General features: G+C 40.9%; 3 protein-coding genes across 3 annotated transcripts in view; all 3 read right to left on the minus strand.

Annotated features, from left to right (window-relative positions):
* Positions 1 to 8,266, minus strand: part of ltb4r2b (leukotriene B4 receptor 2b) — an 88,848-nt gene extending 80,582 nt beyond the window's left edge. Inside the window, exon 1 of the mRNA XM_084008280.1 lies at positions 8,256 to 8,266. The gene's annotated coding sequence lies outside the window, so the exon portion shown is untranslated. The remainder of the gene's footprint in view (positions 1 to 8,255) is intronic.
* Positions 360 to 2,005, minus strand: exosc4 (exosome component 4). The gene is made up of 3 exons (XM_084007486.1): positions 1,801 to 2,005; positions 963 to 1,169; positions 360 to 886 (listed from the first exon to the last, which is right to left on the minus strand). The coding sequence occupies exons 1-3, from the start codon at positions 1,969 to 1,971 to the stop codon at positions 527 to 529; spliced, it is 738 nt and encodes a 245-aa protein (XP_083863612.1). The 5' UTR covers positions 1,972 to 2,005; the 3' UTR covers positions 360 to 526.
* On the minus strand, positions 2,485 to 12,818 carry prkacbb (protein kinase, cAMP-dependent, catalytic, beta b). Its single transcript, XM_084008281.1, has 10 exons — positions 12,522 to 12,818; positions 8,431 to 8,492; positions 8,222 to 8,350; positions 7,871 to 7,969; positions 7,693 to 7,775; positions 7,397 to 7,523; positions 7,213 to 7,308; positions 6,254 to 6,376; positions 5,973 to 6,137; positions 2,485 to 4,024 (listed from the first exon to the last, which is right to left on the minus strand). The coding sequence occupies exons 1-10, from the start codon at positions 12,565 to 12,567 to the stop codon at positions 3,899 to 3,901; spliced, it is 1,056 nt and encodes a 351-aa protein (XP_083864407.1). The 5' UTR covers positions 12,568 to 12,818; the 3' UTR covers positions 2,485 to 3,898.
* Between the last annotated feature and the right edge of the window lie 987 nt (positions 12,819 to 13,805).

A 13,805-nucleotide genomic window follows, 5' to 3' on the forward strand; every position in this document is an offset into this window, starting at 1 on the left:
TGGAAATTTTAAATGAAATTTTCTAAAACAAAATAGACAAATGTCTTCATTAGTAAGTTATATAAAACAGTCTTAAACCATTTAGTTTCTGTTAAAGCTACATTTATGTTATTTAAAATAACATGTCCAAGTTAATGTCAATCAACTCCGTACTTAACATTTCAAAAATCATATGCATGACCATTTTATTAGCGTTGATAAACAATGCAATGACTGCCTCTAAAACCACATTTTTCATTTGTAGTCCTTATTTGTAGCTTTTCCATGCCGACTACCATTATATTTGCCTTAAGGTTGAGGATAATACAGTTAAGCACCTTAAATGCAACCACACAAATGAACAAGCAGAACACACATGATGAATTTTTGAGAATTTTATTTATTGTTAGCTTTACATATATATTGTACAAAATTGCCATGAATGTAAAAAAAACCCCATTCACTCCAAGATTCTACCATCTTTCCTTTCCATGCAGTCAAAAACACTTTCCAATCTGCAACAGAGACCACAGTCCTCCTCCCTGCATCACTCTCCAGAGAGCACAGAGACTTCTTGGAGATGTTGTCGCACCACCTCATCCAACACCTTGCTCACACCTTTACAAGCTGTCATGGCGGCTTCAATCAGAGACTCCAAGTGATCCTGATGTAGTCTGGCGTCCATCTGCAGCAAAGCGATCTGTCCGCCCCGGGGCAGCAGCGCTAAGGCCAGTGAGCTCACTCCTCCACTTTCCTCTGCGTAGCAAAGGTCAGCGAGGGGCGTCTCATCCACAAACCCAACCGTGCAAGCACACACGTAGTCCCGCATGGGGATGCCGGCGTCCATCACCGCCAGAGTGGCAGCATTCACACACACGCTGTAGTTCCCTCCGTCTGACTGCAGAATCTGTTTGGAGATAATTAATTATCAGTATCGTTATTAATACCGATCCTAGGACGGGGATCTCAACAACTCGACCTACCTTGACATAGATGTCTATTTGGGAGCGTGGGTAGAGTTGGGTCATCACGGCAGCTTCAAATGTCTGCTTGAGGTGGAGGCTCATCTCAGTAGACTTGCGGTCCCCGTGGGGTCTCCTCTTCCTCTCCGCTGTGCTGAATGTGGCCATGCTGTACTGACAGTTGATAACGGCTCGATCGTGGCGAATCCGGCTGCGTGAACCTCGCACCTAGGGGTGACAAACAAATCATCTCTTTAGGTCTTCCCCACTCAACGTATCAATCATGTTATTAATGTGCTGTTTCTAAAGTAGGGCTGGTTGTTAATTCAATATTATCATTATTATGTGAATCAGACTGTATCATGTTAGTCTTTTTATGATTTTTTTGGCATACTGCATTTAAAATACTAAGTATTGGGACAACCTACTTCTTTTTCTGGCAGACTAAATAGTATGGTAGAAGGGAACACAGATATTCTACCTTAACAAAAATAATGTTCAGGTTTGATTGACAGTGTCAGAGAGGTATTCACTTAACTACATGTTTATCATTGACACCAGTACACAACGATGCATACATGTGGCAGGTGCTGAAGGAAATCATCAGACTAACTATTGACTATTTGAGATATGGTGTATGTAATGTATGATGACCGTCATTGGAAGTGTTCATGTTCAAATCGGTTGACAACACACTGGACTGTCCATGACAACAGAACAATACCCCGCTATAACATGACATCTCCTGTGGACACATAGCAAACCCCTCATGTCCAGCATGTTCAGCAGGCTGCCCTGCTGCCGCTGGAATAGACGCTAGCTGTTTACTTCTGGTAGCCAGCCGAGCATCGGTACTTACTTCGTGCGGACCGTAAACCACAGCCAGAGCTTTGGTGTTCCCCTGCTCCAGGTACGCGGAACCGTCCGCCTGCGCGAACACACCCATACGGGCCTGGACCTTCCGCAGCTCGGTGGCTTTCCGTCCATCTAAACGGTATCCCTGGTCAGACAGCAGCTCCAGACCCGCCATGTTTTTCCTAAACTTCGCTCAAGGCCCCGCGTGTCTGCCGCGGCACTACATTACCCATAACCCCACTCACCGGAAAGACTACGGCAACTCAACAGGCCCAAATCTACTACATTTGGATTATTTGTTACCAGTACTACTGCCGTTTTACAGCCAGATACAAATAATAATATAAACTCAAATCATATCAACCTTAAATTGCTTAAAAACAAGAATGTATAAAGTTATTTAACTTATGTAACTCCCTATGTATAAGTTACATTTTAATTTGGTTTTCTGGTGTAAATTCTTGAACCTTTTATCCAAAATATGATATATTAAAAATGCACGTGTTGGTACAAAATTACAGAATGATCCCTGGATCACACATCAAGATTTCACTGCCCTGCAACAAAGCAATCATATGTTAGGCCTCTTTCATATTTATCAACTAGTCTGTGTGGTTAAATTCAGGTCGAGTGCACAGAGTGGCATAAGAGTCAGTGTCATAACGCATGGAGGGTTGCACACCTTCAACACTTTTAAAAATAAAATTTATTAGCATCTCTAATGTGTATAAATAAAAACATATATGAAACAATGTATATACGTATGATGTAATGAGTTTAACAATAACAAGGTTACATGTGATACAAAGGAGCAGTCTTTATTTTAGCCAGTGTACTGTGAGGAAAACTGTACCTTGAAATCAAGCCTTCAAATATGCAAACCTATAAGTTGCAAATCTACATTCTTGGATAAGAATGAAACAAAGAAATCTGTTCGGGGGTGGTAATAGGGAGAATACGGTAAATATGCAGTTTTGCATTCCGTTTAAGATTTTAAAACATCTTTGATTTAATACATTACAAATTCTGTACTTTTTTTTTTAAAGGTTGCATGTTGTGCCAAAGCCACAACACTATTCACACCGACCTTTTTTAACTTAACATTACACTCAATGAAAATCCAAGAAGGATTTCTCTTCACTCTTTTGCATTTACTGAAGTCACATTGTTCCACAGACTCGTAACAAAGGGTCTTTATAAGCAGACCTGAAATCTAGGGACAATATGACTATAATGTTAGACACAGTGACAAATAATAATTAGATACCAAATGACAAATTTTACATGTAACTAACAGATCCAGAAGGATCAAACAAAACAACTTGAATTGCATTTTACAAGTAACATGGTTTGTCATTTTCTGCGATGGCAAGCTGTGCCTGGGTCAGAATACCAAGAAGACATTGAATGGATGCTTTTCTGGAGGGTCTGAAGACTTGACTTTCTAGGCAAAAAGCAAAGAAAGAAAAGGACCTCTGTTCGTGTGTCACCCAATGTTTTCTATTTGGTCATGCTTTCAACACTCGACGTGTTCAAATGTCTTACAAAACTAACAGATATGCACATTAGACAAAATGCTACCTCTGAAAGCTGGCCAGAATTTTATAATAGCCAATGTGATTTGGACTTGTAACAGACCATTAAATATATACGCCGCTGACGACTAGAGAGAATAGCCTACAATCCACACGACCTTGTGTCAAACTGCCATAGAGAAGTCAGTTACAATGTGTGGACTATTATTGGCCATTGTCTCAGTTTTTCCTCATGAACTGAAAAATATCACATTTTAAAAAGAGGATAACAACATCCAAGAGTAACTGCTTCAAAGTAAAAAAAACAAAAACAAAAACAAGAAAAAAAAAAAAACGGTGGGTAGGTACAAAAAAAAAAAGGAAAAAGTGGTGTGTCTGCTTTAATACGCAGGTGTACATGACAGTGAGAGGTTATCGGCACCCAAGGATCATGGCGACCTCATTCAGCCTTATGGAATGAAGGGACTATGTAGTAGATCTGAAAAACGATGGTCTCTGCTCCATCCCAAGTCTTTAGAAGAGTGCAAAGATCCCCTTATTTCCCTGATATATCCATGTTCTCGCATCCTAAAACTCTGCAAACTCCTTCCCGCATTTTTCCGTTACAGAAACGCGGATTTCCTCCTCTTCGTAGTCGTCGAAGTTGCTGGTGTCCCCTGGGCCTCTGCACTTTGGTATGAACGGGGCTTCCACCTGCAACACAACACGAGCACAGCTTATTTAAATGGGCAGGATTTATCTGCATCTCCACACTGCCAGTCAAAAGAACACATGGTGAAAGGAAAGTCATTATTTCCCTGAAAATGTGAAGAAACTTCAAATACCTTTCAGCAATGTACCTTAGTGCCCAACTGGCATGAATGAATGATGATAAAATAGACTGCATTTAAAAGCTTAAAAGTGGTGAGTATTATTTAAACTAAGCTGTTGCCAGATGTTCTGAATGTGAAACCCTCCACACCTGTTCAACGTCGGGAACAACAATTTTTTAGAACCTTCCATAACAATCGAGCCTGCTTCACGCAGACATTTGTCAGATAACACAGTATGCTGGATTTTAACTTCACTCTCAAGATTTCCATTCAGTTTCCATCTTGTTCACAAATCCAGCTTTATCCCTTTTTGTATGTAAAATAACTTGCATGACTTTCTTTGAGGACATACTGAATCCCCATTTAACAGCAGGCCTTTCAACCAACCTTAAAGAGTCACCTTTCGTAACAGCAATAAACACACAGACGACACTTTGTACAAACTAGTTTTCTAGTCCTAATAACATATTTCTACCTTGTCTGATACCTTAAACCTGTGAATATGTTGCAATTACTTTACATAAAAAAGATTAAGAACATGCCGGACTTAATGAAACCGCACACAAGCCCCTCTGCTGTGATTCTCTTTTGGCTGAAATGCTCAAATCAAAGCAACAATGAATCCTCAAATATTCTAATAATTTAAGAAAATTCTCTGATTCCAGTGTATTTATTATGAATAATTTCTTGTTTCTTTCCTCCTCTATAACAGTAAACTGAGTATCTTTGCATTGTGGACAAAAAAGACATTTGAGGACATCATCTTGGGCTTTAGGAAACATTGATTGACATTTTGTCACCATTTTCTGAGCATTCAAGTCCCTGAGCCTTTTCTCTGGTTAAATTTAGTCTACTGACGATAAATGTCAGCGTCGTTTCTGGGCTCAATCTGCATCACAACACCCATTACAAAGTTTAAAGTTTTGACATGCCAAGTCTTCAGTGTACCGTTTCTGCAAAGTTGTCAGTCCACTTCCCTCAACTCTGTTTACTAAACATGTATTTGGCTGTCAGAGAAAAGACCAATATTGTGTAAAGACACCGAACGTTATGGCTTCAGCTGGGATTCAAAAACAAACATGGACGTGTTCTTAGAGCAGGCAGAACCACCTGAACACCCCTAAAGTCCTTTGCAATGTTAAGGACAATTACATATTTTTAAAGCTAACTAACTAGAAGTGTTCATTAACCCTCAAGGAGAGATGGCCAATAAAAGGTTAAATGATAAAATAAATCAAATAAAATAAATCTGACAGCCTGACATTGTCATAGAGCAAAACATTATGCTGTTTCTACATCCCAGTATAGCATCACTACATTTTGTCTGGTGGAAACAGCTATTTTACAACCAGTAACCAGTAAAGGCAACACATGGGGGCTAACATTAATCTGGGTGAAAATAGTAGGAAAGAGCCAGTGTGGAGTCTATAAAAAACAGAAGTATGATTGTATAATTAGAAGGTTAAATAGTATCAACAGATCAATACGATTCGAGCCCGAGCAAAATATCTACTTTGATTAATCAAAGAACTCCATTATCATTGTCATCCTGCTAAATGGCATGTGGCACTGATGGCTGACAGCCAGCAGTGGAGCTGATTGATCTCCAAGTGGAGAAAAAACAACAAAACAAAAACACACGATTGATGAGCAGTCCTCAAATAACTTTACAAAAACAAAATAGTATGAAATAATACTGTTGGAGCAATAGCTGGGAATTTTACAATGAACACAAAAAAAAAATCAATATCAACAAATCAATATCTAATTAACTTGTTTTTACAGGGGTAACAGTTTGCTATCACTACAAAACGTGTGTTGTGTCTTGCCTTTCTCTCGTAGATAGCGATCCAGTCTGTTGTGGCAAACCATTTGTGGCCCTTGATGTCGTTGACTCCATTCTTCAGGTTGCCATAACGCTTGGTCAGATCCACCTGCAGCAAGTTTCTCAACAGGTCCTTCAAGTCGGAGCTGAAGTGGGATGGGAATCGAACCTAGAAAGAAGAACAAATACGTTTTTAAGATTTCTTTCTCCCAGTTGAAACACCTATAACCATGTTCTTCTCAAACTAGAGATATTGAAATATTGAAAAAGAAAACAAGCTCTTACCTTCCCAGACACGATCTTCTCATAGATCTGAATAGGCTGATCTGCAAAGAATGGGGGGTAGCCAGCTGCCATTTCATAGATGAGGACTCCGAGGGCCCACCAGTCCACAGCTTTGTTATAGCCCTAAAAAGATTAGAGACAGATACCGCTGTAACTTCCTTGTTCTTTTAGAAGGAACTTCCCACCCAATGCCTCCAAGACTCCCAACTAGCTAGCTTTGAGCAAGAGAGCTATGTTACTAGGATGCACAGTATGAAAATACACAAACTTGCAGGTGACATTTCTACCTTATTGTCTTCATACAACCAATGCAATAAAGTTAAAATCCACCCTTTAATAGTTTGATATATAATACATTTATGGTACATTATATAGGTCTGTTCTAATTTACTTTTTCTAAGACCAACTCATCCACTTTAGGTGTATTTGTACCCTTTATGGAAAATTTGTATTCATGTTGCATTACATCGATTGTCTAAAAAGTCAATGACTGGGGGAAATAATGTGATCTCCTTCTTGTAGAATGGCTTTTCTCCTGTACGAATGTTCAGCTGGCATACAAGCGATGCTAGAAAAATGACCTGACTTTTAATCAAGACACTTGAATTAGTGTGACATCTTATCTGCTGTAAAACTCTTTTGTAGCTCCGCTGGAAAACGGCGCCTGGCGGCACCCACAGATTTGCACTCTGTGGCTCATGTTACCGCAGTTTCACAAGCGTGACGGACAACTACTTCAGGCAACATAAACATGTGAAAGGCTCTCTGTAGAGTCAGTGTTTAGTTTGTCTGCTCTGGGCTACTGTAGAAACATGGCAATGTAACTTAGCGGACTCCATGAGGAGGACGTGCTCCCTATGTAGATATAAAAGGCTTCATTCCCTGCCAAAGAAAACAACGATTCTTAGTTTTGGATGATTATGCACTAATGGAAACATGACAGGAAAAAACCTCCATACTTTGCTGAGAATTATTTCTGGCGCCAGGTACTCTGGTGTCCCACACAACGTCCAGGTCCTGCCTTTTACCCGCTTGGCAAATCCAAAGTCTGTCACCTTTAAGAAACATACAACAAATTGGCAAAACATTGACTTGCAAGGAAGAGCAGCATTACGTAAGCGTTGGTTGTCTGTTCTAGCTCACCTGAATATAGCCGTGGTGGTCAATGAGAAGGTTCTCAGGTTTCAGATCTCTGTATATGAGATCTAGTGAATGGAGGTACTCAAATGTCAGCACTATCTGGGCTGCATAAAACCGTGCATGTGGTTCACTGTGGAGGAGGGAAAAGTGTGGTCACCTCTTCAGCAAACACAAGAACTAATCAATGTATGTTATGACATACTGTGGAAAATTAAAAAAATGAAGTTAAGAGTGAAGTCAATAAAGGCACCGTGTATTTATATGTAATGAGTCGATCACAGATATGGTATGAAACTCACCTGAACCTCCCAATTCTTCTTAGGTGTGAGAACATCTCTCCTCCTGGAACGTACTCCATCACCATGTACAAATTGGAGTTGTCCTGAGAAAAAGTTAAAAAAAAAAGACACTTATGCTCCAAAACCGAATAAAGGAATTTCAGTTCATAAATAAGAAAAAACATAAAGCGCACAGTACCTTAAATGAATACTCAAGTTTGACGAGAAAGGGGAAGCTCACAGCCTGTAATATCCTCTTCTCATTTAGTGTGTGTTCTATTTGCTTGAGTTTCACCACCTGAAAGATAAAAAGAGATAAGATGACCTTGTCTCACTTACACCAGCAACATGGCAGGCGCTGAAAGTAAAGGCAGCTTTATTTTCTCTTTTATTTTTCTTCCGTCACCCTAGTAACCAACAAGAACAAGATTAATCTTGTGTAATTTAAGGGAGATAGGAAGGTATTTGTAGTAAGTGTAAACGCACATGTCAATAACACTTTTAGTTATTTGAAAATGTTCCACGAGGCGCGACACATGTTTTCTCTGACCTTTTGCTTGTCCAGTATTTTCATGGCAAAGTATTGCTCTGTTCCTTTGTGTTTCACCAGCATGACTCTTCCAAATGAGCCTGTACCCAGGGTCTTTAATCTGTCAAAGTCATCTAGGCACGTTGTGCTCTGTGAAAACAACAGCGTGTTAGCCTGTTCTGAGAATGCAGTTACCAACAATATCCAGTTCAAGTTCTCATCATTCTTACCTGTGGTGGGCATTCCCATTTCCGTAAGAAATCTTCTTTGGCTTTGGCTAGAAACTCTTTTACTAAAGAAAAAAAAAGACGGGTACAGTTAGCTCTTGTGTGGTGAAACAAACGGACTTATTGGCATTTAAAACACATTAGGTTTTAGATTAAACTGGCAAAAGGACCAAACGCTATATCGTACTGGACAGGGGAAAGGACGATATGTGGGGAAATAGAAATCAAACTGACAAGTCAATTGAGAAGCACATGGGCAAAGTCAACTCTCATCTGGATATACATTAAATGGGACACATACGTTGGGCTAAGACAAAACACAAACACAAGACAACAAACTCCAAGACGGGCAGACTAGTGATGCATGCCAAGACACCCAGTATATTTGTTTCTGTTATTTAGTAGCCTTATTCAAAAAGGGGAGGGGACAACACACAAGAATTACAGGGTAAGTTTGTCTGAGCATCTTGTGCATCACTCAATACGGTTTGGGGGAAGGCTATTAAACACAGCATAAAAAGATGTTAAGCAAAGACAAACCAATGTATGGGAAATCCAGATTGAGAGAATGTGGATAACAAAAACACTGACTCATTATCAAAGCACACAATAAAAAGCAAGCACATCTAGCATGTAGTCACAATGAGACCAATGCCGTTCTGCCATTCTGGTCATCTTTTGGAGGAATGAGCATACCAAAAGTCTCTATTGATCACCAAGGTTTTGCAGGAACAATCACCCACATGGATGGGATGACACGGAAGAGAAGACAGAGAGAAATATAGAGTTCATGTACATAACAACAAGTAAAACACATCAACAAACATGATATGTAGTGAATAAAAAGCGACAGGAATGAAAACAGAGTTGACGCTGACCAAAGGAATTTAGACGGAGACTGACTGTCTGCTGTGGAATTTAAAGAACAGGTGTACCAAAATCCCACGTAGCAGGACTTCATTCATGCATATTAGGTCAGAGTGACAAGATAACACTGCATACTAGAGAACAAAACATGTTTAGAAAAAAACTACTTTAATGCGACAAAGCTTTAAACTCACTGAAGCTTATAATGATGGGGTTTATTCCTGTTCCTTAGTCTGACAACTTCTCTCATTATTACTTGACTTCTACAGCGGCGTCTTTGTTCTCTCTCGCCACAGGTTTCCATGGATCGGGGCCAGCGTTACACCTGAACCTTGCTAGTGCCCGCTGCCATGGCCCTGCTTGACAACCACTGCTACTATTATTACTGTTAGTCATATTTCTATTATTATCCTGCTACCATTACTGCTTTTATTATCCTTAGTATTCATTTATATCCCCTGCTGCTGGTGTTAGCAGTAGTCATTTTTCTACTATTATTTCTGCTTTTACTGCTATTACTGCTATCATATGTATCAATTCTGTCATATGGATTGTCTATGTTGTAATTTGATTATGTTGTTTATTCTGTACACACAGCATCTATTGCATTTCTGTCCATCCTGGGAGAGGGATTCCTCCCTGAGGTTCCTTCCCCCCATTGAAGTTTTTTTTAGGGAGTTTTTCCTTATCTGAGTCTCCAGAGACAGAGGATGTCGTATGTTGTACCGTAGTGATTGTAACCTCTGAGGCAAATATGCGATATGTGATATTGGGCTAAAAGAAGTTTTATGAATTGGGTTGTCGGTAAGACGGAAGATGTAATAATGAATGTGGTTAAGACAAGCTTAAGAGATGTTCTACAATAGAAAATATGTCTTAAATACCCCACTGGTGAATTTTTAAGCTTTTACATGCCTTAACATTTGGGGTACTAACAAGTGGCTACAAAAACGTGAATGTGGATTTCAGTTTTTAAGATTATCTTGCTGAACAGAACTTGCCAGTATAATAAAAGTTGCAATAATCACAAAATGCAAACATTCAATCGGCTTTTTGTCAAGGAAACCAGCGGCATGTCTTTTTGTACACACAAACGTCTCTCCGACATTTTTACCAACAGGGACAAACAAAATGGTCCAAAGCCAGCAAACTGGCCAACCGTTCCCGACCGCGATGCCAAAATCCAGACAAGCATAACTTGGTTCGGTTATGTCGGCCTGTTCCGTAACATGGCAGAGTGAAACAGAATACACGGACACGGTGAAATAAAATAGGTGTCATGATGGCAGCTGTTTAAGTTCAGTGTGCATGTGTGACTGGCTAGGTGCTGTTCCAACTATCCAGCTAATGTCAGCTATATACAGTAAACACAGGTACTCCAGCGTGTATATACAGGACTGTAGGTAACCAGGTCGTCTTGTCAGAGCGGCTACACTCCAGACAAATCTGGAGCTCAGGGCACAGTGTCAGCTTAAACAGGTTTAACTGTTCGCAGTATCTAGGGATCATAGTTACACTCAAAAGAAATGCTTTATAGTATGGGAACTATTGCTGATCTGATCATCTCTGTCTGTCTGAGTGGCTCTGGTTGGCACTGATCACGGTGCCTGCCTGCCTGCCCTCTCTTAACAGGTCAATAAATCTAAGAGGAAGGTATTCACTGCATCATAAAGTGACACTACTTTAAACAAAGAGCGAAACTGAACACAGACGCTTCTCTGAGTGCTTTTAAGATTATAAAAAGCGCATGAAAGCAGTTGACAATTTCAGTACACAACTGACTGATTTCAGGCTACTGAATGCAATGAATTCTGCAACAAAAACTAAACAAATAAACTAAACACCTGCAGCTTTTATGCTTACAACCAGGTACAGGGAAACATTTGTGATTCATCACACAGGATGCTCAATGATGACCAGCTGCACACATCAAAGTATACAAGCGCAAAGTAACACTGGCCCAGGCCTAGTTACGTCAAACCTTTCAAAGCTTGTAATACCCCTTATCCTCTGACGAAGGTCTGATGACAAGCTGCTCCAGTCAATGACGAGCTGAATGTGAGAAGTGAGCCTTGATAGATCTCTGCCACAGCAAGATTAGAAAAAGGGGCTCTAAATACTCACGAGTGACACAATTCAAGTGTGTTTGTCCGACTGTGTGTGTATATGCTGGGAAGTCAGTAGTAGGTCCCATTTTATGAATGGAAAGAGGGCATTTGTCATTTCTTCACCATATTTGGTCAGGGTGCTGTACAGAGGGAACGCATTGTTTATGTAGCCAAGAATAAAATGTGGCAGCGAAGCTGGAGGCAGAAAAACAGTCCCACAGCGCCTTCAACTAAAACATTATTAGCCATTTATGACAATTTCTCGTGGGTTTTGTGGTTAATTGCGTCAGATTCAACATCATCTGTGCAAAGTGTTAGCTCGCCGCGGTGGCCGAGTCTGCAGCTAAACGTACAGTGAGCACCACGTCCTAATTGTTCTTCACATAAGTTAAAGATGACACCACGGGGGAGATGATGAAGGGATGTTAGCCTGGAGACGTTCAGCCGAGGCTTTAGGGAGCGTCTTCACGCCACGGTTCACTGTGTGTGTGTGTGTGTGTGTGTGTGTGTGTGCAGGCCTGAACAGCTACCACCATCAAGAGGCAATGAAATGACAGGGGCCTTCTGAGGGCTAATCCCCCCCATCACAGCTAAAGTTAGCAGGCTAGCTGGTTATCAAGCCTGATCCTCCTTGTGCTCCAGTTGGCATGCAAACAGCCTTTTAACGCGGGAGATCATCAATAAGGGGAATGTATCGATAAGCGTTGCTTTCATGGCTGCCCAACAGGCTTTAATAGGCTGTTAACACTGTCAGTGCCCCCCTCCTTCCCCACCCCCTTGCAGCCGAGAAAAAAACACAACATCCACGGGGTCTTCTTGCTACTAGCTAACTTAGCTAACATTAGGCATTTTTTGGGGAGGGGGGATTTTACGAGCTAAATCAACCCGAACACTTTCCTGCGTGGTCATCTATCGTCAACTAAAGGGCGAGTGTTTGCAGCGCGGGTGGGATAACAGTGCGGGGGTGACGGATGGCCCTCCGCTGCTCTAACGTTACCGTGGGACAGTTAAAAGTGTAATAACAGACTAGCCAAGTACTTCGAGGAGGTTTGGCGGGTGTCAAACGCCTAAAGTGCAACATAAACCCCCACCGAGGCCAGAACAACAGCCCGGACTCACCGCTCTCCAGCTCGTTGCCCTTCTTGGCGGTGGCAGCGTTCCCCATGGTGCGGACGACACGGCGGAGATGGCGGTGGCTAGCTAACCTTCCTACAGCTGAGACTCCCGAGCTCCTTTAAAAAATAGGTAAAAACCCGAACCGATATAAATATTCAGTCGGCTCAAACGTCAGGAAACGCAGCCCAGGATCCCTTCCAGCGAGCCCCCTCACTCTCCCGCTGTCTGTCCCTCTCCTCGCTCCACGCGAAAGGTTTCCGCTCTCGCTAGCTCACCGACGTCTGTGTGGTTGACATGAAGCTAGCGGTCACTTGTGTTTCGGACTCAGCTGCTCCCCCCTCCCCTCCTCCCCTCCAGCCTCCAACACTCGGCTGCGTTCACGGTATCCGGAGAAGTCGGGTTGCTCCAGTGATGTCTGTCAAGATACGAGGGTCGCCTCCGCATCACGATCACATTCATAGATACGGGATGACATTTGAGTACACGTTTGCGTGACTTTACTGAGAGGATGGAAATAATTTAGCAGACGGACACGCGTCCCTTTTTGATCGATTTGTCTTTTGTTACTAATCCAGCTGTCAGTAGCTACAACTGCGTCTTCAGGGTTGTTTAAATGACGAAAAGAATAATACATTGTGTCCACTATCCACATGGATATATACATGTATGTATTTATTGTAAAAGTAGTAATACCACAGTGTAAAATATTTTGTTACAGTAAAAGTCCACCAGTCAAAATTAAATTGAAGTACAAAAGTATAACTACATTTAAAGTACCAAAAGTAAACAGAGGTGTCAAAGGTACAGATATTCTATACCAGTAGAAGTACAGATACTTGTGTTTAAAAAGACTAGTTAGAGTAGAAGTGCAGTCGACATCTTTACTCAACTATAAGTGCAGGCTACTCAAAGTATAAAGTAATGTCCGTATGAAGGGGAAAAAATCAACAATTCCCCTCAAATGCATTAAAACTAAAGTAATGACCCTGTTATGAAAATATAAGGAGTAGAAATTGTAGATATTTGTTAAAGTAGTGTAATTTCCAGATCTGCAGATACCTACATTGTTACTTCCCACCTCTGGCAGAATATATATATATATATATATATATATATATATATATATACACACACACACACACACACACACACACACACACACACACACACACACACACACACACACACACACACACATACATTTACATTTAGGGCATTTAGCAGACGCTTTTGTCCAAAGTGACTTACAATAAGTACATTTGTCAAAATAAAGAAAACACAACATAT

This window comes from Eutrigla gurnardus, assembly GCF_963514095.1.
Source record: "Eutrigla gurnardus genome assembly, chromosome: 4".
Lineage (NCBI taxonomy): Eukaryota > Metazoa > Chordata > Actinopteri > Perciformes > Triglidae > Eutrigla > Eutrigla gurnardus.

Coding starts and splice junctions, on each gene's coding strand:
- exosc4 (XM_084007486.1), bottom strand. CDS start 1,971: ATGGCGGGTCTGGAGCTGCTGTCTGACCAGGGATACCGTTTAGATGGA. Junction 1,170..1,800: donor TGGTTTACGGTCCGCACGAA/GTAAGTACCGAT, acceptor TGTCACCCCTAG/GTGCGAGGTTCACGCAGCCG. Junction 887..962: donor AAATAGACATCTATGTCAAG/GTAGGTCGAGTT, acceptor ATCTCCAAACAG/ATTCTGCAGTCAGACGGAGG.
- prkacbb (XM_084008281.1), bottom strand. CDS start 12,567: ATGGGGAACGCTGCCACCGCCAAGAAGGGCAACGAGCTGGAGAGCG. Junction 7,524..7,692: donor AGAAGAATTGGGAGGTTCAG/GTGAGTTTCATA, acceptor CCTCCTCCACAG/TGAACCACATGCACGGTTTT. Junction 7,309..7,396: donor ACCACCACGGCTATATTCAG/GTGAGCTAGAAC, acceptor TGTTTCTTAAAG/GTGACAGACTTTGGATTTGC.